At 36.8% G+C, this 27453-nt stretch overlaps 1 protein-coding gene and 1 long non-coding RNA gene across 2 annotated transcripts in view; one reads left to right on the top strand and one right to left on the bottom strand.

Moving 5' to 3' along the window:
- Positions 1 to 27453, top strand: part of KATNAL1 (katanin catalytic subunit A1 like 1) — a 93433-nt gene that overhangs the window by 20872 nt on the left and 45108 nt on the right. Inside the window, exons 3-4 of the mRNA XM_069080350.1 lie at positions 9590 to 9750; positions 26044 to 26212. Coding sequence (XP_068936451.1) covers positions 9590 to 9750; positions 26044 to 26212 — 330 coding nt within the window. The remainder of the gene's footprint in view (positions 1 to 9589; positions 9751 to 26043; positions 26213 to 27453) is intronic.
- LOC138155242 (uncharacterized) overlaps positions 9700 to 27453 on the bottom strand; it is a 228781-nt gene continuing 211027 nt past the window's right edge. The window contains exon 4 of the long non-coding RNA XR_011166785.1: positions 9700 to 9833. This is a non-coding gene — a long non-coding RNA (uncharacterized lncRNA). The remainder of the gene's footprint in view (positions 9834 to 27453) is intronic.

Genomic DNA, 27453 nt, shown 5'->3' with positions numbered 1-27453 from the left:
TGATGAACTCTGAGAGCGGGGGAGTATGAAGTGCCTTCCTAGCTTATTTGTTTCTGTTGAGTGCACGAACATCTTTGCAGCCACCCAGGTTGGCAGTCTTGGAGTCCTCTACTCTTCTGTCTCTCTTACCTCTTATGTCCAGTTGATTGCCAGGTCTCATCTCTTTTGCCTCCAAAATACATCTCTTCATTGGTCCCCTTCTTTCCACAACTACTCTAGTTCAAGCTCTTATCTCTTTCCTGGACTATTGTTATAGACTTTTAATTGGACTCTTACCCAGTCTTTCTCCTTTCTCATCTTGCCTTCATAGAAGAACTAAATTGACAACCCTAAAGCATAGATCCATCCTGTTACTTCTATGCTCAAGAATCTGTGGCTTCCTATTTCTTCTTGAGATCAAGTACAGACTCATCAGCAGCATTTAAAGCCCATCATAATTTGGTTCCTGGCCTATCTTCTTGGGTATATTGTACTTGACTGTTCTTTGTGCCTTCACTGTTCTAGTCAGACTGGCCCTTCACACTACATCGCGTGATTCTCTTCTGGAATAAATCACTTCCTCTCTTATTACTACTAGAATTCCTACCTTCTTTCAAAGCTCAGTTCAAGTGCTACCTCCTGTATTCTGACACCAGTGCCTCTCCTAAGTAAAAGTACCTCTCTCCCAAAATTATTTTGTTCTTATTTTACATCTATTCTTTGGGTTCATGTTATCTCTAACCCCCCTGCCCTCAGTACAACGTAAACTTCTTGAGAGCAGGGACTTCTTTTTTCTTGTCTTTGTATCCTCACCACATAGCACAGTACATAGGGTTATAGATATTGAGTTGGATGTGACCTCAAGGACCATCTGTCCAATCCCTTCATTTAATTTATTGATGAATAAATTGAGGCCCATAGAGTCTAAGTGACTTGATGAAGGTCACAAGGCAAGATAGGTCCTTTGACTGTAGAGCTGCTGCTCTTTCCACTGTACCACAGTGCTGTCATAGCAGGTGCTTAACAAAAGCTTGTAGAAGAAATGAATCACAGGTTTAGGAGAAGGGAGGTAGAGATGGAAGAATAGGAGATTATGGAAAGAAGACTTCCACAGTTTTGGATCTTGAAGTTAGGACAGTTACAGGTGAGAGTCGCTGCAAGGGTGCTCCCCACCATCTTTGTGTATGACAGAGGTAGAATTAAAGTATAGGTTTTGAGAGCTGAGGAGGCGGATGAATTGGAGGGTGAGGTTGTACATTGTGTATATGGAAGTACTTAAGTATGAGGGCAAGGACTGGAGTGGAGAAGAAGATTGTCAACCCTGAGTATTAAACGTTTTGAGAAGAAAAAGGAAATGACCTTGGGGATGGTAAATAACTGCAACAAGATCATATAGAATAGAATGAGCCTCAAAGTAGGAGAGGGTGTTGAGTGATGATGGGAGAGGGTAGGTGGGAGTGTAGCAGCCATGTGGAAGAAGCAAAAGGTATGCTTGCTTCTCCTAAGGTCCCACTATGTAAGGGTACATGAAAGATGGTCTTTCCAGTCTGTGAGCAGACAGATAAAAGAGTGTGAGAACTAAGGTGAGGGGAACTTTGTTAATAATAGAAGAGGAAAAATTAAATTTTTCATCACATTTTGTAGGCACGTATTTATTCATCCAGTTTTATTTCTGCTGTAAGATCATTTTGGTCTCTATACTACTTTTATGTTTCCATTCCTGTGGAAACTAGCCTGTGTCTTCATTTACAGGTGAATGATCTTGGAAGCCAGGAAGACTGAAGTTACAAAACTATCCCAGATCCTGGCAAATTTCAGCCTCGGTTTCCTCATGTGTAAAGTGGGGATAATGATAGCATCAGAGTTGTTTTAAGGACTAAATGAAATAACATGTGTGAAGTGATTTGTAACCTTAAAGTACTATATAGCTAGCTAGCTATTACTCCTATTTGATAGTTTCAACTGTACTAAAAATTAATCCATAAATATTGTGTCTTGCAAAGTATCTTTAAGACATTGAGCCTGGAGTTCAAAAGAAATCATAATGAGGTTTGAAGGATGGTGGTGAAAAGGCAGGGAGTCACCTGAGCTTTCCCAAATTCCTGTTCAAACAACTTTAAATAATGCATCAAAATGAATTCTGGAGTGGCAGAACCCCCCAAAGGGTGGGGTGAAACAGTTTTCTAGCCCAAAACAAATTAGAAGGTTGTCAGGAAATGTCTGTTGCACCAGGATGAGAGAGGAGCACAGCCCAGTGCAGGCATTGCCCCCAGAAAGACAGTAGCAGGCCTTGGGGGGCAGTTGAATTTGTAGCTGTGGCTTTTAGAGCCCTCAGCCCACAGACAGTAAGGAGTTTGGACAACTGGTCAGAAGGAGATCACAGTGGTCCCTTTGCTGGCACTAGGTGTGGACTCTGTTACATTGCCCATATGTGGATCTGGGTTGCAATCCCAGGGTGAGGAGTAGCATTAGTATACCAGAGCTTGCTCAGCAGGGGAGCAGAAAACATGTTCAAGGGTATTTACTGTTCACAGTTCAAGGGTGGAAAAGAGTGCTTGTGGTCCCTCACAGACCAGAGTAAAGGCTAGGAGAGTAGTAAACACTCCTCTCCTTAGATCATGCCACCTTAGAAGAATTGAAAACTTACAAACTCTCTTCCCTCCCAGCTCCCTGAACTAGGTCTGACAACAGCTACACAAAACCCCTGAAGTTTGGGACAGTGTCCCCTCTAGCCTAAGAGCAGTGCCCAACTTAAACATAAAATTAACAGTCAAGAAATAGGCTGGAAAAATTAGCAAACAACAACAAAAAGAACCTGTCCATAGGAAGTTACTGTGGTGATAGGGAAGATCAAAACACAACCTCAGAAGAAGATAACAAAGTCAAAACTAGTACATCCAAAGCCTCAGAGAAAACGATGAATTTGTCTCAGGCTCAAAAAGAATTCTTTGAAAGAGCTCAAAAAGGAATTTCAAAATCAAATAGAGGAAAAATTGGGAAAAGAAATGAGAATGATGAAAGTCTGGAAAAAGTTAACAGCATGATAAAGGAGGCTCAAAAAATAGTGAAAAAAAATAATACTTATAAAACAGGACAGACCAAATGGTAAAAGACGCACAAAAATCTACTGAAGAGAATGCCTTAAAAAGAAGAATTAGCCACATGGAAAAATATGTGCAAAAATTCACTGAAGAAAAGAATTCCTTAAAAAGTAGAATTGGGCAGATGGAGAAGGGGGTATAGAAAGCACACTGAAGAGAATAATTCCTTAAAAATTAGAATTGAGCAAGTGGAAGCTAATGACTATATGAGACATCAAGAAACAGTAAAACAAAGTGAAAAAAAGTCAAAGAAATGTGGAATATTGCATTGGAAAAAACAATTGACCTGAAAAATAGATCAAGGAGGGATATTTTAAAAATTACTGGACTACCTGAAAGCAATGTAAAAAAAAAAGAACCTGACATCATCTTGCAAGTCATTTTCAAGGAAAACTGCCCCAATATCTTAGATCTAGACAGTAAAGTAGAAGTTGAAGGAATCTGCTGATTGCCTCCTGAAAGAGTTCCCAAAATGAAAACTCCCAGAAATATTATAGCCAAATTCCAGAGTTCCTAGGTCAAGGAGAAAATAGTGCAAGCAGCCAGAAAGAAACAATTCAAATATCATGAAGCCACAGTCAGGATAACATAAGATTTAGCAGCTTCTACATTAAAAGGCTTGCAATATAATATTCTGGCAAAGGAGCTAGGATTAAAACCAAGAATAACCTACCCAGCAAAAATGACTATAAATCTTCAGTGTTGAAAAAATGGATATTTAATGAGATAAAGGACTTTTAAGTATTTTCAGTAAAAGACCAGAGCTGAATAGAGAATTTAACTTTCAGATACAAGACTCAAGAGAAGTATAAAAAGGTAAAGAGGAAAGAGACATCTTAAGGGATTCAATAAGAATAAAATCCAGGAGTAGGGGGCCTTGAGGCTGTAGGTTCCCCACCCCTGGGTTAAACTGTTTACATTCCTATTGTTGTTTGTCCTTCATTCTCAAAGAGGACCAATGACATCAGGAAGGTGATGTCTTGACTTGCAAACTGGAAATGACCCCAGATGCAATGGGAGACCTTGGCCTTTTTAAGCTGAGGTTTTTCCCAGTTCTCAGTTTGTGTGAGGCAACACCCATTCAGTGATTTAAGGTTAGGTAAGAAATGATGCAAAAGATGGCCTAATTTGTCTACTCAAAAAAGTCAATCTGGGAGGGGAAGACCACAAGGTTTCTATGGGAAGATATATATATATATAGCAGTTAGAAGGACTTTACATAGAGGGGCATGGATGTGATAGAATGACATCTAAAAAAATAAAATTTAAGGGATAAGAAAGAAGACTGCACTGGGAGAAGGGGAAAAAGGGAAATAGAATGCGGTAAATTATCTCACATAAAAGAGGTGTGAAAGAGCTTTTATGTGGAGGGGAAGAGAGGGATATGGCTCAAAGAGTGATATTATGACAGTTTCTCTGTCAAAGTCCTTATTTCCCAAATATATGAATTGTCAAATTTATAAAAATAAGAGCTATTCTCCCATTGATAAATGGTCAAAGGATATGAACAGGCAGTTTTCAGATGAAGTAATCAAAACTATATTTGTATGAAAAAATGCTCAAAATCACTATAAATTAGAGAAATGCAAATTAAAACAACTCTGAGGTACCACACACACTTATCAGATTGGCTAATGTAACAGAAAAAGAAAATAACACATGTTGGAGTGTGTGGGAACACTGAAACTTAATGGTGGAGTTGTGAAACTGCTACAACCATTCTGGAAAGCAATTTAGAACTATGCCCAAAGAACTGTAAAACCATGCATACCTTTTGACCCAGTAATACCACTAACAGGTCTGGATCCCAAAGAAATAAAAAACAAAAAGGAAAAGGATATATGTATACAAAAATCTTTATAGCAGTAGTAGCAAAGAATTGGAAATTGAGGAGATACCCGTCAGTGGGAGAGTGGCTATTCAAGTTGTGGTATATGATTTTGATGGAGTACTATTGTAATATAAGAAGTGACAAGTAGGATGCTCTCAGAAAAACCTGGGAAGACAACATGAATTGATGCAAAGTGAAATGAGCAGAACCAGGAGAACATTGTACACAGTAACAACAATATTATAGGATGATTTTCTGTGAATGGCTTAGGTTTATAGTCTCAGCAATACAAAGATCCCAAGACAGTTTTGAAGGATTTATGATGAAAAAATGCTATCCATCTTAGAGAAAGAACTGATGGAGTCTGAATGCAGATTGAAGCACATTAAAAAAACTTTATTTTTCTTGTTTTTTGGGGGGGGTGGTCTTTTTTCTTTCATGATGACTAATATGGAAATATATTTTACATGACTGCACATGTATAATCTATATCAAATTGCTTGCCTTCTTAATGAGGAGGAAGGAAAAGGAGGAAGAGAATTTGAAACTTGAAATTTTAAAAAATGGATGTTAATTATTTTTACATCTAATTGAGAAAAATAAAATATTAAATAAAAAGAAATGACCTGATTAAAAATAAAGTTAGATTAAATTAAAAATTGAAAGTGTAATTCACAGTGCTATTGGGTCAGCAGTTATTTTTTTCCATTTACAAAGTTTATTTAAAAAGCCTAGGAAGTTTTTAAAAACAGATTTCTTATTTCACTGGAAATTGTTTACCACTGCTCAATTATTTATATTGTTGTACTTTACACTGACTTGTATGGTAGTGGTTATTATATCCTTTGGCAGGTACTGGAGGCATTAAATTTACTATTCAAAATATATTACTGCAATATGACTCCCATTGCAAAGTTGCATAATTTATTTTACTGATGTTTATTTTCATTTTGATATATCTTCAAACTGTTTCTCTGGACAATTATCTTATTTTAATGTTAATTTGTGTTTTTCTTTTATTCATTTTTAGTTTTCAACATTTACTTTTATAAGATGTTGAGTTCTAAATTTTCCCCCTCCTTTTTTTACCACCGCCCCAAGACAGCAAAGTTATACATATACAATCTTATTAAACATATTTCCATATTAGTCATGTTGTGAAAGAAGAATCAGAACAAAAGGGAAAAACTATGGCAAAGAAAAAACAAAACAAAACGAGAAAATAGTATACTTTGATTTGCATTCAGACTCCATATTTTTTTCTCTGGACGTGGATAGCACTTTCCATCATGAATCTTTTGGAATTTTGCATTACTCAGAAAAGCTAAGTCTGTCAAAGTTGGTCATGGCAAAGTATTGCTATTACTGTGTAGTGTTCTTCTGGTTCTGCTCACTTCACTCAGCTTCAGTTCATGTTAGTCATTCCAGGTTTTTCTGAAATCTGCCTGCTTATCATTTCTAATGGAACAATGTATTTATTCCATTACATTCATGTACCACAACTTGTTCAGCCATTCTTCAATTGATGGACATCTCAATTTCCAATTCTTTGCCATCGCAAAAAGAGCTGCTATAAATATTTTTGTACATGTGAGTCCTTTCCCCTTTTTTATGATCTCTTTGGGATATAGACCTAGTGATGGTATTACTAGGTCAAAGGGTGTACACAGTTTAATAGCCCTTTGGGTGTAGTTCCAAATTGCTCTCCAGAATGGTTAGATAAGTTTACAACTTCACCAACAAAGCATTAATGTTCCAGTTTTTCCACATCTTCTCCAACATTTATAATTTTACTGGTTTGTCACGCTAGCCATTCTGATAGGTGTGAGGTGGTACCTCAGAGTTGTTTTAATTTGTATTTCTCTAGCCAATGGTGGTTTAGAGTATTTTTTTTTCATATAACTATAGATAGCTTTAATTTCTTCATCTGAAAACTGACTGTTCACATCCTTTGACCATTTATCATTTGGGAAATGACTTGAATTCTTAATAATTTGACTCAGTTTTTTATATTTTAGAAATGAGGCCTTTATCAGAGACACTGTCTTTAAGATTGTTTCCTAGCTTTCTGCTTCCCTTCTAATCTTGGTTTCATTGGCTTTGTTTGTGCAAAACCTTTTAAATTTAATGTAATCAAAATTATCTGGACTATTGTCTTAACTGAGAAACGTGATGGGGTAGTGTAATGATCAGAATATGGAACTGGAGTCAGGAAGACCTGGGGTTAAAATCTTTTCTCTTGATGCCTATTGGTTGCCTAGTGGAAAATTTAAAATGACTCAATATTTCTGAGCTCTAGGTAATGTTTAAAAGTTGGGAAATTACAGATCTTGATTTATTGGTTGTCTGAATTAGACAAAAATATTTTCTAGGGTTTTTGAATTATGTCACAAAGATTTATTTAATGCAAAGTTTTACTTTTTTTTAATTAACAGAAATCTTTTCTCTCCCTCCTTGTTGAGTTGTTTCAGTCATGTCTCTTTGTGACTCCATTTGAGGTTTTCTTGGCAGTGATACTGGAGTGGTTTGCCATTTCCTTCTCTGGCTCATTTTACAAATAAGGAACTGAGGCAAACAGGGCTAAGTGACTTGCCCAGTGTCATCCAGCTAGTGTCTGAGACTGGATTTGAACTTAGGTTCTTCTGACTCTAGGACTGGTGCTTTATCCACTGTGCCAAGCATCTGGTCTCTCTCCATCTTACCACCCCCCCACCTCCACCCCGTGGGGTGAAAAAAAAGAAAATTCCTTGTAACAAATATGAAGAGACATGCTGTAATAGTACTGGCATTTAAAGATTCCCCTGTATTGGCTTGGTTTTTGGTTTGATTGTGTTAAAACCCAGAGTTTGTTAATCCCACCTGTGGGATGGACTTGTTGACTTGAAAAGAGAGTCCTAAACTGGGAGGAGCTGGTGACATAGATTTGGAGAGACACAAGAGAGAGGCAGAAGAACTTTTTGGAAGCAGCACCTTTGGAGGCAGAGAGAAACTGAGAGGATTGCTGAGGGCCACTTTGAATCGCCCTGGACTTTTGAGACCTGCCCCCCGAGCTGCCAAGGACTGAGGAGACATGGCTGTTTTGCTGGTACTTTGTCTGTCTGTTTTGATGTTGTTTTGCCAGATTTGTCCACTGGGGAAAGACAGTCCTGTTGTTGAAGAAGTTCTGGAACCTGGCTGTTGGTTAAGAGCTCCTGAGACTGTCCTGCAGACAGAGAGTGAATACTGTCCACTGGTGAAGGACAGTGCTGTTGTTGCAGGGGTCTGGGAACCTTTCTGTTGGTTCAGAGTTCTTGAGACTGTCCTGCAGACAGAGAGTGAATACTGTCCACTGGTGAAGGACAGTGCTGTTGTTGCAGGGGTCTGGGAACCTTTCTGTTGGTTCAGAAGCCCTGAAGAAGGATTTTCTTGTTGTATGATTACAGAAATCCTGGGAGAGTGTTTTGCTAATGTTTTCAGGGGTCCTAGGACTGTTCTGCAGACAGAGGATGAATTAATGAAGAGACTGGCAATGTATCTTGTGGCCTTGCTAAGCTTTGTCTCCCCAGGAACAAAGATTGCTGAGAACTTGCCTCCTGTCAAGATGAAGAAAAGACCTCCATTTGGGTATTAAGTGCTGTGCTTAAACTTGTTGTAACTCTGGGGTAGATTTCAATTGTGATCCAGGGGTGGGGAACTTTTGACCTTTTTGTGTTCTATGATTGAACAAATGAATGTACTTTACTTATGATTGGAAACTAATCTCCATTTGAGAAGAGGGGCTTTGTGATGGACTAAATGAAGATACAGCCTAGGGGTGGAGTAGTATTTAGAACTGGGACTTTGTAATTGATTGAATGAATGTAAGGTCCTGGGGTGGGGTAGTACTTGGAGATTATTTAATCACACTTAGTAAATGCTGTATTTTGAATGATGTCATGTTTTGATCTTCTCTGTTCTTAATTTGTCACTGAATAAAATGGAGAGCACCTATGCTGGTATTTTGAACCTTGGGAAGTTGCCTTTCCTTGGCATTACCTTACACATGCATGAAAAATTTCCTCCTTGTGTGGTTTCAAAAAATATGTTTTATTCTGTACTCCTAAGTCTATTTCCTCTCTGTCAGGAGGTGGGTAGAGAGTTTCATCAGATATTTGAAATCATGGAGGGTCATTGCATTTATCTAAGTTCTTACAGCTTTAAAAGTTATTTGTAAACCATTTTCCTAGTCATGTTCTTTTTATTCCTTGTCAGTTAATATCTTTAAAATTGTTTTCTAATATTGATATTATAATATAAATTGTTTTGGTTCTCCTTATTTTAATCTGTCAATTTGTACAGGTCTTCCTATGTCTCTTTTAAATGACCTGTTTCTTAATTTCTTCTTATTTTTTTTTTATTTTTTTGCTTTTTGGGGGTTATGTAACTTGCCCAAGGTTACATGGCTAGTTTTTTTTTTTTTTTTGGTGGGTGTTAAGTGTCTGAGGCCACAACGGAACTAAGGCGCTCCTTACTCCGGGGCTGGCTCTTTACTCACTGCGCCACCTAGGTGCCCTGTTTCTTAATTTCTTACATAAAAAAATACTCTATTACATTTGTTTAATCTTTGCAAAAATTTTTTTTAATAGAACTGTGCTTTTAGAAGTTTTGTAAATTTTAACATGCATCAAGTCATAAAATAAATGTTGATTTTTTTTTTAAGGTTCGACAGGAATTGCTAGAAGAATATGAACAAGTTAAGAGTATTGTCAATACCTTAGAAAGTTTTAAGATAGACAAGCCCCCAGATTTTCCTGTGTCTTATCAAGATGAACCATTACGAGATCCTGCAGTTTGGCCTCCTCCTGTTCCAGCAGAACACAGGTAGCCTATGTATCCTTCATTCTATACTCTTCTGATTCTTGTTCTGATTAATGACTGCTTTTAAGGATGAAAAAGATGTATGTCTGAAAAAAAAAAGAATGGAGTCATAATGCTTTTTGTTTTTATGGTTAGCAAAAATACTTTTTTTTGGTCAGCAATTCCATATATATGTGTGTATACACATATATGTGTATATATTTATAAAAAAACTACTGCATATAGTTTTCTGATTTTAAAAAAATCCTGGTGAAAAGGTGTATTAATCATTTCAAGGTGTTGTGTCATCCATATTGCATACTTTTATAGGTGGTCCTTTTGTCAAGGCTTTTAGTATAGTCACTTAGCCTTATTTCAACTGTATTTAGGTGATAAAGAACTGTGCTGAGGCAATTTGCTTATCTGATTGCCTGACTTTGAGTACTGCCTCTTTTTTTGACTTAGAGATACTTAGCCATAAGGTTCATATGTTATAGAATAAGCAGGTCAGATTCTTCAAAGATCAGTGATAAGACAGCCTGAAAAAATCACTTAAAACATGTCACTCTTTCTTTTTCATAGATTTTCACAAAATATCCTTCAAATGCCTTTCTGCAAGGCAGACCTAGTGTGTCTATGGCATTCCTCAATCTGCTAGTCAAAAAAGGGAAATTCTATCAGATTGGTATTACTTAATCTTAATAAGCTCATAATGTTATCTTTTTCTCTAATTGTTCAAAAACCATCCCTTTATTTTTTAAATTCACTTTTATTTTATTTTCAGTTTAGTACTCTCTCCCTCTCCCAGCACCCTCCCACATCCATTGAAGAGGCAAGAAATACAAAACTCGTTACAAATATGAAGTCTTACAAAATAAATTTCTGTATTAGCATGTTCAGGAAAAATAAGAAAAAAGAAACAAAATATGCCACAATCTGTAATCTGAGTCAGTTAGCTGTCCCTCTGGAGGTGGATAGTGTGTTTTATCATGAGTCCTTTGGGATTGTGGTGGGTTATTGTATTGATCAGAGTTACTAAGCCCTTCCTAGTGGATTGTCTTTATAGTACTGCTGTTCTTCTGGTTCTGCTTACTTCACTCTGCATCAGGTCATGCAAGTCTTCCTAGTCCATCATTTCTTACAACCCACAGTATTCCATCACAACCATATAACACAACTTTTTCAACCATTCCACAATTGATGGATATCCCCTCAGTTTCCAATTCTTTGTCACCACAAAAAAGGCTGCTGTAAATATTTTTTGCCATATGGGTTATCCCTTTAATAATGGGTTCTCCAATTTTTTTAACCAGAGATCTATTATCAAGCCTACCAGTCTATGGATTAAAGCATTTGTTTTTTCCCCCCTTTTAAAAAATTGGGACATTTTCTCACCTCTAGTTGCTTGGAACCTGTTCCATTCACCTTACTTTCTCTTAAGGTTCAGCAATCACACCTGTAAGTTCTTTCATTAGCCTGGAATGTAGTTTGTTCAGGCAAAGTGATTAGAATTCCTTTCTAGGTACCATTTTCTCAGTTACCTTGGTTTTCAAATTTTGTGTTGTATTTCCGTTTTTTTTTTTTTTATCAGTCTGAAGGTTATTCTCCTTGGTAGACAAAACAGAAGCAAAATCAGAGTTGAATATTTCTGCTCCTCTCTCTTTTTAATTTCTTCATAGTCCATTCTCATCTCAACCTATATAGCAAGCAGAGGTTCTATCTGTTCTTTTTTTCCCGTCAGCATAACTCAAACCCGAACCAAACAGGCCCCTTTTTATTGTCCTATTTCTAATGTCTCCTTGTGGCATGAGAGTGATTCTGGATCCCTGCAGGCTATGCCAGTGGAGCACAAGCTCTAGCAGATCCCATATACTCCGACTTTGACCACAGTACTGGAGACAGTCTGAGTCTGCTGTCTAAAAACTGACTTAGCTAAGATCAGAGAGACTTGTAGATTGGCTTCTGAGTGATAAATTGTTTGTTGAAGGCAGGTGGTGAATTAAAGAAAAGCAAAAAAATGGCTGTCAGACCTCTGTAGCCCCTGTATGTTTCCATAGTAGTGGTGGTAGAATTATGAAAAAGTGAGAAGGGGCTGCTAAAAATAATATTTTTTGCTGATCTATAAACATTACTTTAGTTGTATAGACTCTGAATGTGACATCTTTGTTCAGTGACCATTGAATTGATATACTTAAGAAAGAACTAAACAATAGCATCCGTTAACACTTTTGATAAACAAAAGCAAAAGATAGAAGGAAATTGCAGCCATTTGGGAGGCTAGCTTCCTTGGCTGTTCTTGGAAAAGGGAACAAAGAAATTGGTGGAGTTGTTCTTATTGTAGAACAAGAAGCATCATTTCATGGGATACATGGTCATCTTAACCTGTAGTAGTCATGGAAATCACAGGCAAGAAGGCACTATGAAGATAATCACAACTAATATACCAATATCTACTGCAGAGGATAAAGTAAAATAAGTCTGCTATCAGTTTGACAAGATCCTTCACACCAAGTGAACACATAGTGAACACATAGTTTTTTCTTTTAAAAAATATTTTGTTCATGCCTTTTTTATTCTTACATTACAGTCATTTCCCAAAATATCATCCTCCTCAATTGAACTCTCTCTTATAATCAAAAAAACCAGGTTAATAAAGCCTACTGACAAAGTGATGTTCAACAGTGTTTAAACTTGGTAACTTCGATTAGAAAGCTGGCACAGAGGAATGGTGGAAAGTATTTTGGGACTTTCTTGGGTTTGAGGAGTAAATGAGGCCAACTTGATAATTTCTACAGCTCAGTCACTTTTCATTTGTGTATAGCTCTTTGAGACCCCATTTGGAGTTTTCTTTGCAAAGATACTAAAGTGGTTTGCCATTTTCTTTTCTAGCTCATTTTACAGATGAGAAAACTGTTAAGTGACTTGCCGTGGGTCACAGCTAGAAAGTGTCTGAAGTCAGATTTGAACTTAGGAAGAAGAGTCTTCCTGACTCCAGGCCCAGCACTTTATCCATTGAATTCCCTAGTTGCCCCAATATATATTCTAGCTTCTCACCTATGTATTATAAATACTTTCTTCCAGAAAAGAGTTGAAAGACTGTGGACAAGGTAAGTACCAAACAACCTCATTAATAATAAAATTGACTTATATTAATAAAAAAAGGTTATTGATCTAAGCATCATATCTGAAGCAGATACTTGAGGGTAGTTAGATTATCACCTGGTTTGGGAGAAAGTAAAAATCATTGAGTTAAAAGAAAGGCCAGCAGATGAAGAAGAGACTGTGAACAGTTGCTGTAGATTGAACCTGATTTATTAGACTTCTCCCTAATTGGGAACAGCAAGAAATGGAGTGAGACAAAATTATTGATTGCCACCATTTCCTGAAAAAGCCATAACAAAGAGGCCATATCAGCTAAGAAAGCACCATAGCCAAGAATTTCCTTATTACAGTGCCCACTGCAGAGAGATGGAAGCTAAGGGCAATACTGATTTATAATGCAAATTCATATGAAAAGCACTTCAGAAGACAGTGATAACAGATTATGGATAGGATTTCTTTATATAACAAGAAAAAAAGAATGAGAGCAAAAATAAGTCTCAAGAAAGCTTGATGTAAGACCCAAATGATAGTAAGAACACTTGTAAATAAAGCTGACAGGTTGATTAGTAGATGCTAAATGGATCAAAGTTGTTAGTATTTCTTTAATGATCTTTTTTTCATGATCAGTGACAGGAGCTACCACATTTGAACTCTAGCATCTCATTCTTAGAAGTGATATATGAGGAAGCAGAAGTGTCTCTCAGGAAGTTGGGAAGAGTGGCTGCACCATGCCTAGCTTATATGGAGGAAATTTGTGCTGGAGGAGGCATGACCTTTAAAGAATCAAGGGTCTTGTTACAAGATATCTCAGAGAGTGGAGAAGATACCAAAAGAAGAAGACAAAACTATGGATGATAGTAATACCCAAACAAGGCAGTTGATAGAATATCAGTGATTGACATTCTGTCATGTATAAAATATCACATATATAATATATATGTATATATATTATATATCATTGATAAAATATATCTGTTTTCTCATCTTCATGAGAAATGATCCTACATTACGGGATATCCTTAAGGAAAATCTCGAAAAGTAACAGGCAGATTTCAACACCCATTCTCTATATCAGTCCACTTCTTTGAAGACACACAGCTGACTATTATACAACTCCTACATGATCCCACCATGTTCATTGTGTGTTGATTACCTATCCACCCCCCAAAAAAGAAAATTAAATCAGTGGAGTAAATTGTGCCTTTGAATGCTTGCTTCGAACAAGGAGTCTCTTTTGAATATATGTGTGTATGCATATATATATATATATATATATATTTAATTCCTTGGTAAATAGTCATGGAGATAACTTTTTAGTGGTTCATTGATTATTTATGTCAATCAAGGCTTAAAACAGAAATGCATATTTGCCAAAGATGTTTGCCATTGTCATGAAGGATGGCCTATAAAAGTTATAAAAGGAAGAATAACTCCCTATAGGTGTCAAGGTTCTCCAGATGTCTATGTTTACAGATGATATATTATTTAATGTTACAGTGCTTCTTTGGTGAGATAAGTGATTACTTAAAAGATAGTTGATCGGGGTGGCTAGGTGGCACAGTGGATAGAGCACCAGCCCTGGAGTCAGGAGGACCTGAATTCAAATCTGGCCTCAGACACTTAACACAAAAACTAGCCATGTGACTTTGGGCAAGTCATTTAACCCCAATTGCCCTCCAAAAAGAAAAAAAAAGATAATTGATCTAATAATCATATTTTAAAAAACCTAAATGGGTAGAAATGCCTTTTGTCTTGATTTTGAAATGCAGTGGGATTGCTGATTCACTGTATCTGTATATCAGTGTGTGTATATTTGGGATAGACACTGCAGATGGGCAGGGAGGGGGTCTAGAATTGGATAGGAAGAAGTGATCAGATTTGATTTTGTTTTTGTAAATTGGTTAGTGTTTTTAATGATGCCAAGCTAGTCTTTAGTATAAAGACCTGTCTTTTCAACATAAATGTTCCGTGATTATAGATCTTGGAACATCAGTTTTTGATGCTTTGCAGGTGGTACAAGTGACCTGCAGCATATTTTCAGTAATAACTCACATGCAAGAAGTATAAGAATATATTTTAGGAAGGACAAAACTGGAAGAGGGAGCAGACAGTCTCATGGCATGAGAGAGATGACAGATGTGTAACCTAGATACTCCATCAGTAGGTGCCCTAAAAAAGTCTTAAAGGAAGGCTTCCAGCATGTCAGGTGCAACCTAGACAGGAAGTATAGAGAGTGAATGAGCAGACACAGTAAGCTTGCAGCTTGTGATGGGGTCACAGACTGAGTATAGTTTTGAAGTAGCATTTCTTATGTCTTGCTTCTTGGTGGGCTTAAGCTTCCCTGATCCTATTCTTAAAAGATTTTACCCTTCTTTGTATCTTTGTATCCATTTTCACTCACATGTATGCTCTCACATCCATATTTTGGGTTTGTCCTTTTGAAACCTGATTTGTTGATGAACTTTCTCTGTAGCTATATTGATTGGTCTTTTAGACTACTTTTTCCCATTTTTTTTTCCTCCTTGGAATTGATTACAGCTCCATCACCAGAGTTTAATTTATGAGCTCCTTTCATCATTCTTGAGCTGACAGTGTTTTTTAGGACTCTGTGGCCTGTTTAGTTTCTGAGTTCTTTGAAATGAAGTTTAAAAGAGCTGCTACAAAAATATTTTTATCCCTGTAGGTCCTTTTCCTTTTTTTTTTTTATCTCTTTGAGATTTAGACCTAAGGGTGGTATTGCTGAATCAAAGGGTATGCACAGTTTTTTTTAGCCCTTTGGACAAAGTTCCAAATTGTTCTCCAGAATGGTTGGCTCAGTTCACAATTCCACCAACAGTGCATTAGTGTTACAATTTTCCCACATGCCCTCCAACATTTATCATTTTTCTTTTCTATCATGTTAACCAACCTGATAAATGTGAAGTAGTACCTCAGAGTTGTTTTAATTTGTCAGTAGTAATTTAGAGCATTTTTATATGACTATTGATAGCTTTGATTTCTTTTTCTGAATATTGCTTGTTCATATCCTTTGACCATTTATCAGTTAGTGTACATCTAATGGCTTTTGAGGAGAAAATTCAGTATTTATTCAGATCAGTAAAATAGTAAATGAGAGTAAATATTCATAACTTGAAGTAAATTTTTAATGCTCAATTAGGCTTTAGATCCTATATTAATTCTTTGCTTACACTTTTCCCCCTTAATTTCTGGTTGGATTATCAAAACATTTTAAGTTTTAAGACTAACTAGATGACAAAAAAGATGAAATATTATCTGTGATGAAATTGATCATTTTCTTTTGCTGTTTAGAAATTGACTTTTAAACTCAGTCATATGTTGTGGGCATTATCCGTTCAAAAGTGGCATTGCCCTAAAAATGTCAGAGGTAGAACACAATGCATTGTCAGAAAGCTCAAGGAGAGCAACATTGAACCATAGGGGGAGAAAAGCTGAGGTGACCAGAGAAAGTCCAGCAGATAAGAATTTTACAAAGAAATATTGAGCAGCGAGCTGTTAGAGAGATATTTTGGGAAAATTGTGCTAGAAACCTAGTTCCTTATTTTCTGCAATGTATTGATGTGGAAGTTGCTTTTTTTTTTTTTGACAGAAGTCAGTTTCCTTTTGACTTCTAGAACTATGGAAGCACAGTGTGCCTTCCATGAGACCAACTCCTTTTCTTGTTTAGCATTTCAGTAGAGGCTGAATGTGTACAATAAATTTCATCACTCCTTGTTGCAGAAAATGCCAACAAGTTTGGCTTCTTAATAGTCCTATCTCTTTATTATTCAATTATTATTCTTTTAAGTTTTGGCTCCAAGCACAGCTTGGGAAGAATAAAAGAAAAAGTTCCACATTTCTGGGAAAAATAAGACTTTAAAATACTATTACTTAAATGCTGTAACTTTATGTGTATAATCCCAGTTTTTTTCTTAGTGGAAGATTTTCCTCTGTTTAGAAACTTACTTCTCCAGAAGCTTAAAATTTTTAGTGATATATTCCTTGAATTTTCTGGTTATCTCATTAGGAACTTTTATCCTTTTAATGAAAAATTACTTTAAAATGTGGTACATAGTTTGTATACCTCTAAACTATTTAGAACTCATGGTTTACTTTAAATTGTTAAATTGCCTTATAAGCATTAGTTATTTTAAAAAACACATAAAACTCCTCCAGTCACCAGTATATATAACCTTGCAATAGATTTCTCTCTTCTTCTCCTGTTTATTAACTCAAATTTTTGTCAATTGATACAGTTTCTACCCTCATGTCTAAGTGATTTCATCCTTGCAGGTATTGTTTCATCATACTGACAGTTGTTGATAGAAATTATTTGGTGAATATACTGTGTATCCTTGGCTCATAGGTTCATACGGGATCAGAGAAGTAGAGCAATAAGGAAACTTAGAGGTCTAAGAGGTCAGCCTCCTCATATTACAGATAAAGAGGCCCAGAGATGTTAAGTGACTCACCCAAGCAGATTCATAATTTGAATTCAGATCCTCAGGACTCCCAAGTGATAGACACCAAGTGATGATGTTGGAGAATCTGGAAGTGGCAGTGAGGAGCAAGGAGTATTTCTTGACTTTGACCTTGACCAGAGAGTTGGGGGAAATGAGTGAAACTATAACCAGTGCTTAAAAGGGTGACCAGGGAAACTGTGTCATCAGAGGGGAGCCAAGTCTCAGTGAGAGCTTGAGTCCTTTGTACCATAATGTATATTGATGATCATCTTTAGTAGCAATAAACTTTTTTAGGGGAGCACTTATAACTCTTTATTTTGCACACACATCTAAAAACTATCACTCAGTTCTTAATTAATACTTAATCTAGTATTAGATTAATCAACTGATGAACAAAAGAGATAAAAAACTGAACCAAGAAGGCCACACATCCTCTGAGAAACTTATAGGAGCTGGTGGATGTGTGATCAGTAACATTTTAGTAATGTTCCTTGTATTTCCTAGTTTCTTTGTTAGAAAATTTTTTTTTAAAAGCAGTTGGGGTTAAGTAACTTGCATAAGGTTACACAGCCAGTTATTTCTGGGTGGGTGCTAAGTGTCTGAGCCCGGATTTGATCCCCAGGTCATCCCGACTCTGGGGCTGGTGCTCTTACTCACTGTGCCACCTGGCCGCCCCTTTGTTAGAAATTTTAATAATTTTAATAAACTACTGCCTAAAATTTATTATATAATAGTCAACAGTAAACATTTATTGATTGCCTGCTCTTGTGCCAGGCACTGTGCCAAGTAAGCAGCGAGGACACAAAGAAAGGCAAAAGACAGAAACTGCCTTCAAAGAGCTCACAATCGAATGGAGGAGACAGCGCGGAAGCGCCATGTGCAGGGCAAACTGGAATCAATGAACAAAGAGAGGGCACGAGACGTAAGGGAGATCAGAAAAGGATTTCTGTAAAAGGAGGAATTTACCTAGGACTTTAAGCCAGGGAAGCCAAGAGTCGGAGAGGAGGACGAAGAGCATTATAGCCGTGAGGGGCAGCTAGAGAACATGCCTACAGTTAGGGGATGGAACAGCAAGGGGGTGAATGTCACTCGATTGCCAGATGCAAGATGGGCAAGGGAGAGAGGTAGGAAGTATCCAGTTATGAAGGGTTTTGAACACCAAACAGAGGATTTTATATTTTATCCATGAGGTGATAGGGAGCTGCTAGAGTTGATTGATTAGGGAAATAACATGGTCAGACTTGTGCTTTTGATTTATGATTTTGGTGGCTTATGGGGACTGTAGTGGGGAGAGATTTGAAGCAGGGGCATTAACCATTAGACTATTGCAAAGGTCCAGGTGTGATGTGATAAGGGTCTATATCAGGGTGGTGGTAGTGTCAGATGACAGAGGAGGGCATATATGAGAGATGTTATACAGATAAGATCAACAGGCTTTGCCAACAGATTGGATATGGGGGGTGGTGGGGAGGGGTTTGAGGAGTCAAGGATGACACCTAGGTTGTGAGCCTGGGGGCCTGGGTGGGTGTTGGTAGGAATGTTAGGAAGAAGGGAGGGTTTTTGGGGAAAGATAATAAATTCAGTTCTGAACATACTGAGTTTAAATTGTCCTGCTTGAGATGTCCAAGAGGCAGTTGTAGATGCAAGTTTGGAAAACATAGATATTAAGTCTGGGTAAGTAGATTTGAGAATCATTGTCGTAGAGATAATAATTGAATCCATGGAATTTCATGAGATTACCAAGGAAAATAGTATACAAGGAAAAAAGAATAGAGCTCAGGGCAAAGCCAAACTCAATATTAGTGGGCTTGACCTGAAGATGTATCAAAGGAGAGCTGAGAAAGGGTAGTCAGACATGTAGGAAGAGAACAGTGACATGAAAACCTTTCAAGGAGTAGAAGGTGAGTGACAGTGTCACAGGCTACAGAGAGGTCAAGAAGGAAGAGCACTGAGAAAAGGCCATTTGCTTCCCTTTTCCCTTCCTTTTTCCCCACTTCCACTTCTCCCTTTCTTTTTCTGCCTTCCTCGTTCCCTCTTTCCAGGTGATGGCAAGAGCAAGAGTAGCTGTGTGTAGCTGAAGTGGGTGCATGAGTAGGTCATTGGGAATGACCACTTTGAAGAAATGGGAGATTGGAATGTGTGAAGGAATAGTAAAATGCATATTGAAGTCCCCTAGTAACGAGGACAGGAGTTGGGGTAGAAAGTCTGAGTCAGCCATTGAGCTTGTTCAGGAAAGAAGGGACATGTCCTGGAGGTTGGTAGAGAATAGCTACCAGAATTTTGATCGAGTGAACCTTAAAGGAGGAGAGGACACGGAATGATGATGTTAGAGGATCTGGGAGTGGCAATGAGGGGCAAGGAGTATTGCTTGACTTTGACCTTGACCAGAGAGTTGGGGGAAATGAGTAAAACTGTAACCAGTGCTAAAAAGGGTGACCGGGGAGACTGTGTCATCAGGAGGTAGCCAGGTCTCAGTGAGAGCCTGAGCATAGGAGTGGGAAAAGAATAGATTCCAGATGAAAGCCAAGTTGTTTTTTTTCCCTATAGAGCAAGTATTCCAGAAATTCCAGCGAACACAATGGGAGGAGTGGGTAGCTTGAGAGTGCAACACTGATAGGAATGGGATGGGGATAAGGGATCAGTCAGTGAGCCAGAGAGTAAGATTCGAATAATTACAGGCTGAAAGTATGACCTTGTAGGAATTTGTTAATCTAGATTAGCGAGCTAGATCTAATTTACTTTTAATTGTTGAAATCCCTTATATTCATTAAATGGTTATTTTAAAAGTCTTTTAATTATCAGTTTACCAGAACTTTGCAAATAGATTCTATTCCAAGCTATTAGATTTTTACCAGTGTATAGAGTATTCACTAACTTTATTAAAAATGGTTTGGGGAGGGAGGATTCTGGGAAGATGGCAGAGTAGGTCAGAGAATTCCAAGCTCTCTAGATTTTCCCCACAAACAAGACAAAATAGCGCCTCAGGGTGTACATAGAGTAGTAAAAATAAATAAGAGTTGAGGCAGATCAGTAGTCCTCCTAGGACAACCAGAGCAGAACAGAAGAAAAATCCCAGGACTGAGGTTTGGTTCTTGTGTAAACACCCTAGGCTAGTTCTGCTAAAACAGCAAGGTATGAGCCCTGGGGCTAGTTGGGTTGGGAGGTAGCTTCTGCCCCAGCCAGAGAAATTTTCAACTCCCAGACAGCATGAGGAGTCAGGCTTCTGAAAGGGGAAGATTGAGGGAGCCTCTGCTGATAAGGTTTGTCAGATCTAGCTGTACTGCCGAGAAGCGGTCCTGGGTGAGAAGGAACCAGCATACCCAGTGAATGAAGAAGCAGTGGGGTAGGGAAACTGCTTGCTGTGGCCACTTACAGGAGGGCAGAATTCTTGGTTTTGGTCCAAGGCCAGAGGGGAGAACTGGAGGAGGGCTCAAGGCCAAATGCACCATTCCTCATACCCCAGGACTAGAGGTGATTACAAGTTGCTATATAAAACAGAAACAAAGATAAATGAGCAGTCAAAGGAGGAATAACTCAATCATAGAAAGTTACTATGGGAATAGAGAAAACTGGGGTTCATCTTCAGAGGAGGCTACTGAAGCAAAAAAAAAAAAAACAAACCTCTTACCCTAAAGTGTAGTGTCAAATGGTCACTTGCCCCAAAAGAATTCATAGAACTTAAAAAAAGACTTTAAAAATCAGATGAGAGAGATAAGAGGAAAAATTAAAAAAAAAAAGAACAATCCAAGAAAAACAAGAAAATTATGAAAAGAAAGTTAACCAACTAGAATTAGAGATCCAGAATTTTAGGGAAGAAAATGACCCTTTGAAAATTAGAATTGGGCAAGGGGAAACCAGTGAAGTTTTAAGAGACTTTAAAATAGTAAAATATAAAGAATTAAAAATATAATTAAAAAATATAAAGTAAATATTAAAGTAGTAAAATATAAAGAATAAAAAATAGAAGAGAATGTGAAATCTCTCATAAGAAAAACAACTGATCTGGAGAATAGAGCAAGAAGAAAAAATATAAGAATAATTGGATTATAATAAAAAAAATCTTTACAGTAGTACCAGAAATAATTAAGGAAAATTATCCTGAAGTTTTAGAACAAAAGGGGAAAGTAGAAATGGAAAAATATACACCAGTCACCACCTGAGAGAGATCCTATGGAGAAAACCTACAGGAATATCATATCTAAATTCTGAAACCCCAAGCTCAAGGAGAAAATATAAGAAACAACAAAGAACCAATTCACACATAGCAGAGCCACAATTAGAATCACACAAGACCTAGCAGTGGCTATACTAAAAGACCACAGGTCTTGGAACACTTTACATTGAAGAGCAAAAGAACTGGGGTTACAGCCAAAAATATGTCCAGCAAAGTTAAGCGTAATCCTGAATTTAAAAAAAAAAGGATATTCAGTAAATTACCAGACTTTCAGGACTTCATTGAAAAAAGACTTGATCTTAATAGAAAATTTGGCATATAAGATCCAAGAGAAATATAAAGTAAACATCCCAGACTAATTACAAGGGACTTAATGAGGACAGACCATTTACTTTTTATATGAGGAAAGTAAACTCTCTAAGATAATTAATAGTAATTAGTAATTGGGTAGTTCAAAAGAAAGATTGGGGTAGATATGAGTATGATGTGATTTTAAAAAGTAATACTGTCTAGGAAAAAGTAAAAAGAATAATTATACAAATGAAGTGCAAGAGGAAAAACTGATACAGAGGAATTAGATGGAGAGGAGGGCTGGTGGTAGTTCTGGAACCCTACTCATAAGGAACGGATCAAAGAATAAACAATACAAATATATCTAAAAGGGTATAAAAGTCTTCTGAATTCAGAAAGAAATAAAAGGCTAAGGAGATGGGGGGATTTTTAAAGGGAGCTCTACTCACATCAGATCTGAATTAAAGAGAGAACAATATATACATTTAGAAAGGAATAAAGTCTTCTAAATTTACAAAGAAATAAAAGGGTGCGGGAATAGGATAAGGGGAGGTATAGAAGTGTGTCTAGATGAATGGGAATGGGATATATATTTGGAAGGCTATAAGAGTCTTCTAATCTCAGAAATGAGGGCAAGGATAAAGGGGGGAGAGGATAAGGTTAAGTGATAGGAGGGCAAAATAGGTAGAAGTAAAGTGGAGGAGTCAGGAGGGATAGGAAATAAGAGATACACACAAATATAAAACAAAGATCTGGAGTAGAATTTATTAGGGGAAAAAAATCAGGGGTAATCATGATTTCAGACAAAAGTTAAAGCTAAAATAGATTTAATCAAAAGAAATAGGGAAACTACACTATATGTAAGCCATGTTAAATCAGTATTGTTATAGACTACTTAAAATAGCTAGACAGTATAAGGTTGGAATATTGCTGTGGTGTAGGAAATGATGAGTTGGAGGGTTTAGAAAAATATGGAAAGACTTGGACTTATGAAGGAAGATGTTATCCACCTTCAGAGAAAACAGCACATATATACACAGTATAGTACAATTTTACAGAGATGCATATGGATGTATGTGTCTGCATATGAGTATGATTATAGGTATGTATGTCTATAGCTCCATACATGTTTGTGTTTTTCTATGAATATGTACAAATGTGTGTATAGTATATATGCACACATATCTGTACTTTCTGGTGGCCTTCTTGGGGGAGGGGAGGAGGAAGGGGTGAAAAAGAACAAACTAAAAGTTCATAGCAAAGAACACATAAAACCTATGGGGAAGTAAAGATGGATAACCCTGAACACAATGTGTAGTATTTATTATGTAGGTTTTCTTGAAATGGAAATTTATTACTTTATATTTTGAATCCTCTCATGTTTTTTTTTTTTTTTAGCCTTTTTTGGGGGGAGAGCAGTTGGGGTTAAGTGACTTGCTCAAGGTCACACAGCTAGTTTCTGTGTTAAGTGTCAAGGCCAGATTTGAACTCAGGTCCTTCTGACTCCAGGGCCGGTACTCTATTCACTGAGCCACCTAGCCGCCCCCAATCCTCTCATGTTCTGCTGTGCACATGGCAATGTTTTTTTTTTTTCCTTATTTTGTATTTGTTTAAAATTTTTTAAAATTTACCAAAAAAAAAAAAAAGGTTTCTGGCAGCAGGCTTTAGTAATCTGAACAAAAGTGCCATGTTGGTGTCTTGAGTCAGTTTGTTATATATTTTATGTATATTTTGCTCCAAGGATGTACCTTTTATAAACTTCTCATCTGTTCCTCTTGCTCCATTCATTGAAGAGTGGCATATTTGTACTCACATTCCAAGCCCAAGGCAGAGAAATGCTCTGATGTTTCTACAAGTGAATTAAAGCCCCTGGCTAAAAGAGGAATACCAAGGGCTAGTGCATGAGGATGAAGTGGATACACATGGGATCAAAAGAACATACATAGAGGCAGAGGCAGCAAAGAGGGACTGATAGATATATTCAAAGAAAAACACAGGCAGAGACACAGAGAAAGGGAGAGCCAAGGTAGAGTAGAAAGGAGAAACAGATTCATTATTGAGAGAAAAAAGGCCTCAAGATTATACTTGTAGAGATGTGTCAGAGATGTATTTCACATTACACAAAATAAAATTTGCCCTTTTTGTACCATTGTTATTAAAATTCTTGGTTTAGTTTGAGAATCTGTGTTAATTTGGAGGGTGTCTAGGCTTTGAATTTTATAAGTGATAAATGTTTATTTGACTATTCTAACTTCCAAAAACTTCAGAATGTGAATTTTATTTACTTTTCATTTGGTTTTTAATTTTAATGTTCCCTCAACCTCAGTTTCCATATCTGATTAGTTGCAAAATGTTGTTTATCCTATCAGTCACATTCTTTTTACTCATACATCATTACCTTACCTTTAGATTTAAAAAAAAATTATTTTCAACATTCATTAAAAAAAAATTAAGTTCCAGATTCTTTCCTTCCCTCTAGCTTCTCTCCCAATTGAGAAAGCAAACAATATGTACACGTGGAATCATAAAAGCCATCTTTCCATAATAGCCATCTTGCAAAAAAGCAAGAAAAATGAAGAGAATGGAAAAAAATTATACTTCAGTTTGCACTGAGAGTTCATCAATTCTTTCTTTACAAGTGGATAGCATTTTTCATCATGAGTCTTTAGGAATTGACTTGAATAATTTCATTGCTCAGAGCAGCAAAGTCTTTCATAGTTGATCAGCATCATAGTATTGTTGCTATTGTGTAAAATAATCTCCTGGTTCTGTTCTCTTCACTGAGTCAATTCATATAGGTATTCCTAGGTTTTTTTGAAACCATCCCTCTTGTCTTTACGTATACCACAATAGTGTTCCATCACAACTATATAACAAAACTTGTTCCAGCTTGTTCCAGCTGATGGTCATCCCCTCAGTTTCCAATTCTTTGCCACCACAAAAAGAGCTGCTGTAAATATTCTTGTATGTATGGGTCCTTTTCCTTTTCCTTTGATCTCTTTGCAATACAAACCTAGTAGTTGCTGGGTCAAAGAGTATGCACAGTTTCATAGCCTCGGACATAGTTCCAAATTATTCTTCAGAATGATTTTACGTTTGGAATTTTACAGTAGCTTCTTAATTGGTCTTCTTGTATCCTGTTTCTCCCCTCTGATCCATCCTTACATCCCTCATGTCCCACACCTCCTCTACTGAGAAATGTTCAGTGGCTCCTTGTTGCCTCCAGGATAAAGTATACACTCATTTAGCCTGACATTAAAAGCCTTCCGAAGTAGAACTCCTTTCTTCTTTCACATTCTCCATTGAAGTCAGACTGGCCCACTAGCACTTCCTCTGTAATGTATACCATTGCTCCTCAGTATCTTTGGACAAGTGCTGCACCTCCCCCATGTCTAAAGTGGACTCTCTCCTCCTCTCTACTTCTTAGAATCCCAAATTACTTGGTATTTATTTGCTTTTGTACTTGGCATGTGCCCCCCAGGACAATGTGTAAGTGCCTTCAGAATGGGGCTGTTTTCTTTTTGCAGTATCCCCTTCATTGGATTGCACAGTGGAGACTTAATACATATTTGTTTTTTGTTTTTGTTTTTTGCTTTTTTAGAGGGCAATTGGGGTTAAGTGACTTGCCCAAGGTCACACGGCTAGTTTTTGTGTTAAGTGTCTGAGGCCTGATCCGAACCCAGGTCCTCCTGACTCCAGGGCCGGTGCTCTATTCACTGCGTCACCTAGCCACCCCCTTAATACATACTTGTTGAAAGAATTTAATAGAAATGTTATCATTTGGCATTTGACTAAGGAAATGCTGGGCTTAACAGTGGAGAAGAAAATCACCTACTTTTAATTATTGGGAAGTGTAAATGCCTAAAATGTTCATTGATAGCCCTCTACTTCTTGTCCTTCTACAGTTTTTAAAGCATTCTTTTAAGTTATATACTGTTGGTTAAGTAAACGACTGAATAAAATAGGATTCCAAAGAGCTGTTAAGATTATTTAATAGGGGACAGTCAACTTTGTCCTCAATAATAATATGATTATAAATTAGGTAATTATCTTCTGTTGGTCTGTTCAATGAATGTAGATGTTTATATTGAAAGGATTTGAAAGAAGTTTTTTTCTTTAAAAAACTTCTAAAAAATTCATATGCCTGACAGGTATGTACATTGGTTAATAGAAAAGAGATAGTTGAATATTGAGTGTCTTTATTTAATAATTTTATTAAGATAGCATCAAAGATGCCTTAAATATATATATCTTTTTACTTTTACTAATGCTTGTTTTTCTCTTTGTCAGGGCTCCACCTCAGATAAAGCGCCCAAATCGAGAAGTGAGACCCCTGAGGAAAGAAATACCAGGAGTAGGGCCTCGGGGACCTGTAGGCAGAGCACACCCTATATCAAAGAGCGAAAAACCCACCTCCTGTAGGGACAAGGATTTTAGAGCAAGAGGGAGAGACGACAAGGCAAGAATATTTTTCTAATCATCTCACCGAAAGCCTGTGCCTCTTGGTAGATAAAATTTACTTTTATTACCTTTTCATGGTTCTCATAGATTCTCATGGTTGTTTCTGTTGTATAGGTCAAGTAAAAAAGTGCTATTTGATTATAAGCCCCAACAGGGCATTGTAATTTGAATAATGAGTTACATTTCAGGCACTTGGAAATTCAGTGAAAATATCTTGAAATGGAATCCAAAGACTAGAATTATAAATGGGGAAAATAAATTTTCTAAGCTTCTGTTAAATATGGATTATTTTTTAGCATGTATTCAACATAAAGGAGAAAATGGATCTTTGAAAAATATTTGCAGAAAAAAGTATTCTAAATTACAGTGAATTGTATGTGAAAAAAATTGTGGGAAAATAATTTTTAGGAAGAAATAGATCTATATAGAGAATAACATAAGGAAGATGATTCACAGAGTTTCATAGGAAAACCAGGAATTTTTTTTCTAGTTGAAGAAATTTTACTTGTTTGAAGCTGGATTTATGCATTTGTTTACATGAGAAATCACTATTAAATAAACAGACTGCTTCACAGCAGCTTTTATTGTCCTGCAAAATGAATTTGTGAAATCTTATTTTAACAGGAGGCAGAACAAAATGACCCAACATTTCTATTTCATCACAAGTATCAATAATTCTATATGAAAAAACAAAGTAGTAAGCAACAACAGTCTTTATTGTCATTTGTTATTTATTTAGTCTTTTAATAACTTGAAGAGGTGATAAGAAAAATTTAAGTAAACTTCCAAGGACTTCAGATTAGCTATAGTTCTGCCATCTTTTTATTTAGGATTTGTTTATTTCAGTAGGGTAGGAAAATCCTCTTGTGGAAACAGCATCTTTCTATGACTCAACTCAGCAATTGATTTGGGATTTAAGGTCTTAAAAAGTTGCCTAAGATATTCAATTACCTGCCTATGACCACATAACCAATGTATATTAGAGGGGGTACTTGAGCTCATATCTTCCGATTTCAAGGCTTGGCTTTTCTTCGGCATGCTATACTATCTTTCAGTGATGCTTAACTATGGAGAAAGAATTAATTGAATTTTTGATACATCAAAAATTTGTATGAATGTTAACAGTGAGGCAAAAGACCAAAGTTGGCTAATATATGTGTTCACAAAAAGTATTAAAAAATTCATCAGTTTTGGTCCCTTTTTTTATTTCTTATCAAGGTGAATTATTGACGCAAGTTA

The sequence above is a fragment of the Petaurus breviceps genome, unplaced genomic scaffold (genome assembly GCF_028583685.1).
Source record: "Petaurus breviceps papuanus isolate PSGF00001 unplaced genomic scaffold, PetGlider_PUasm1.0 91133, whole genome shotgun sequence".
Taxonomy (NCBI): Eukaryota; Metazoa; Chordata; class Mammalia; order Diprotodontia; family Petauridae; genus Petaurus; species Petaurus breviceps.
Note: the sequence above shows the minus strand (reverse complement) of the source record. Positions and strands in the feature narration are given on the sequence as shown.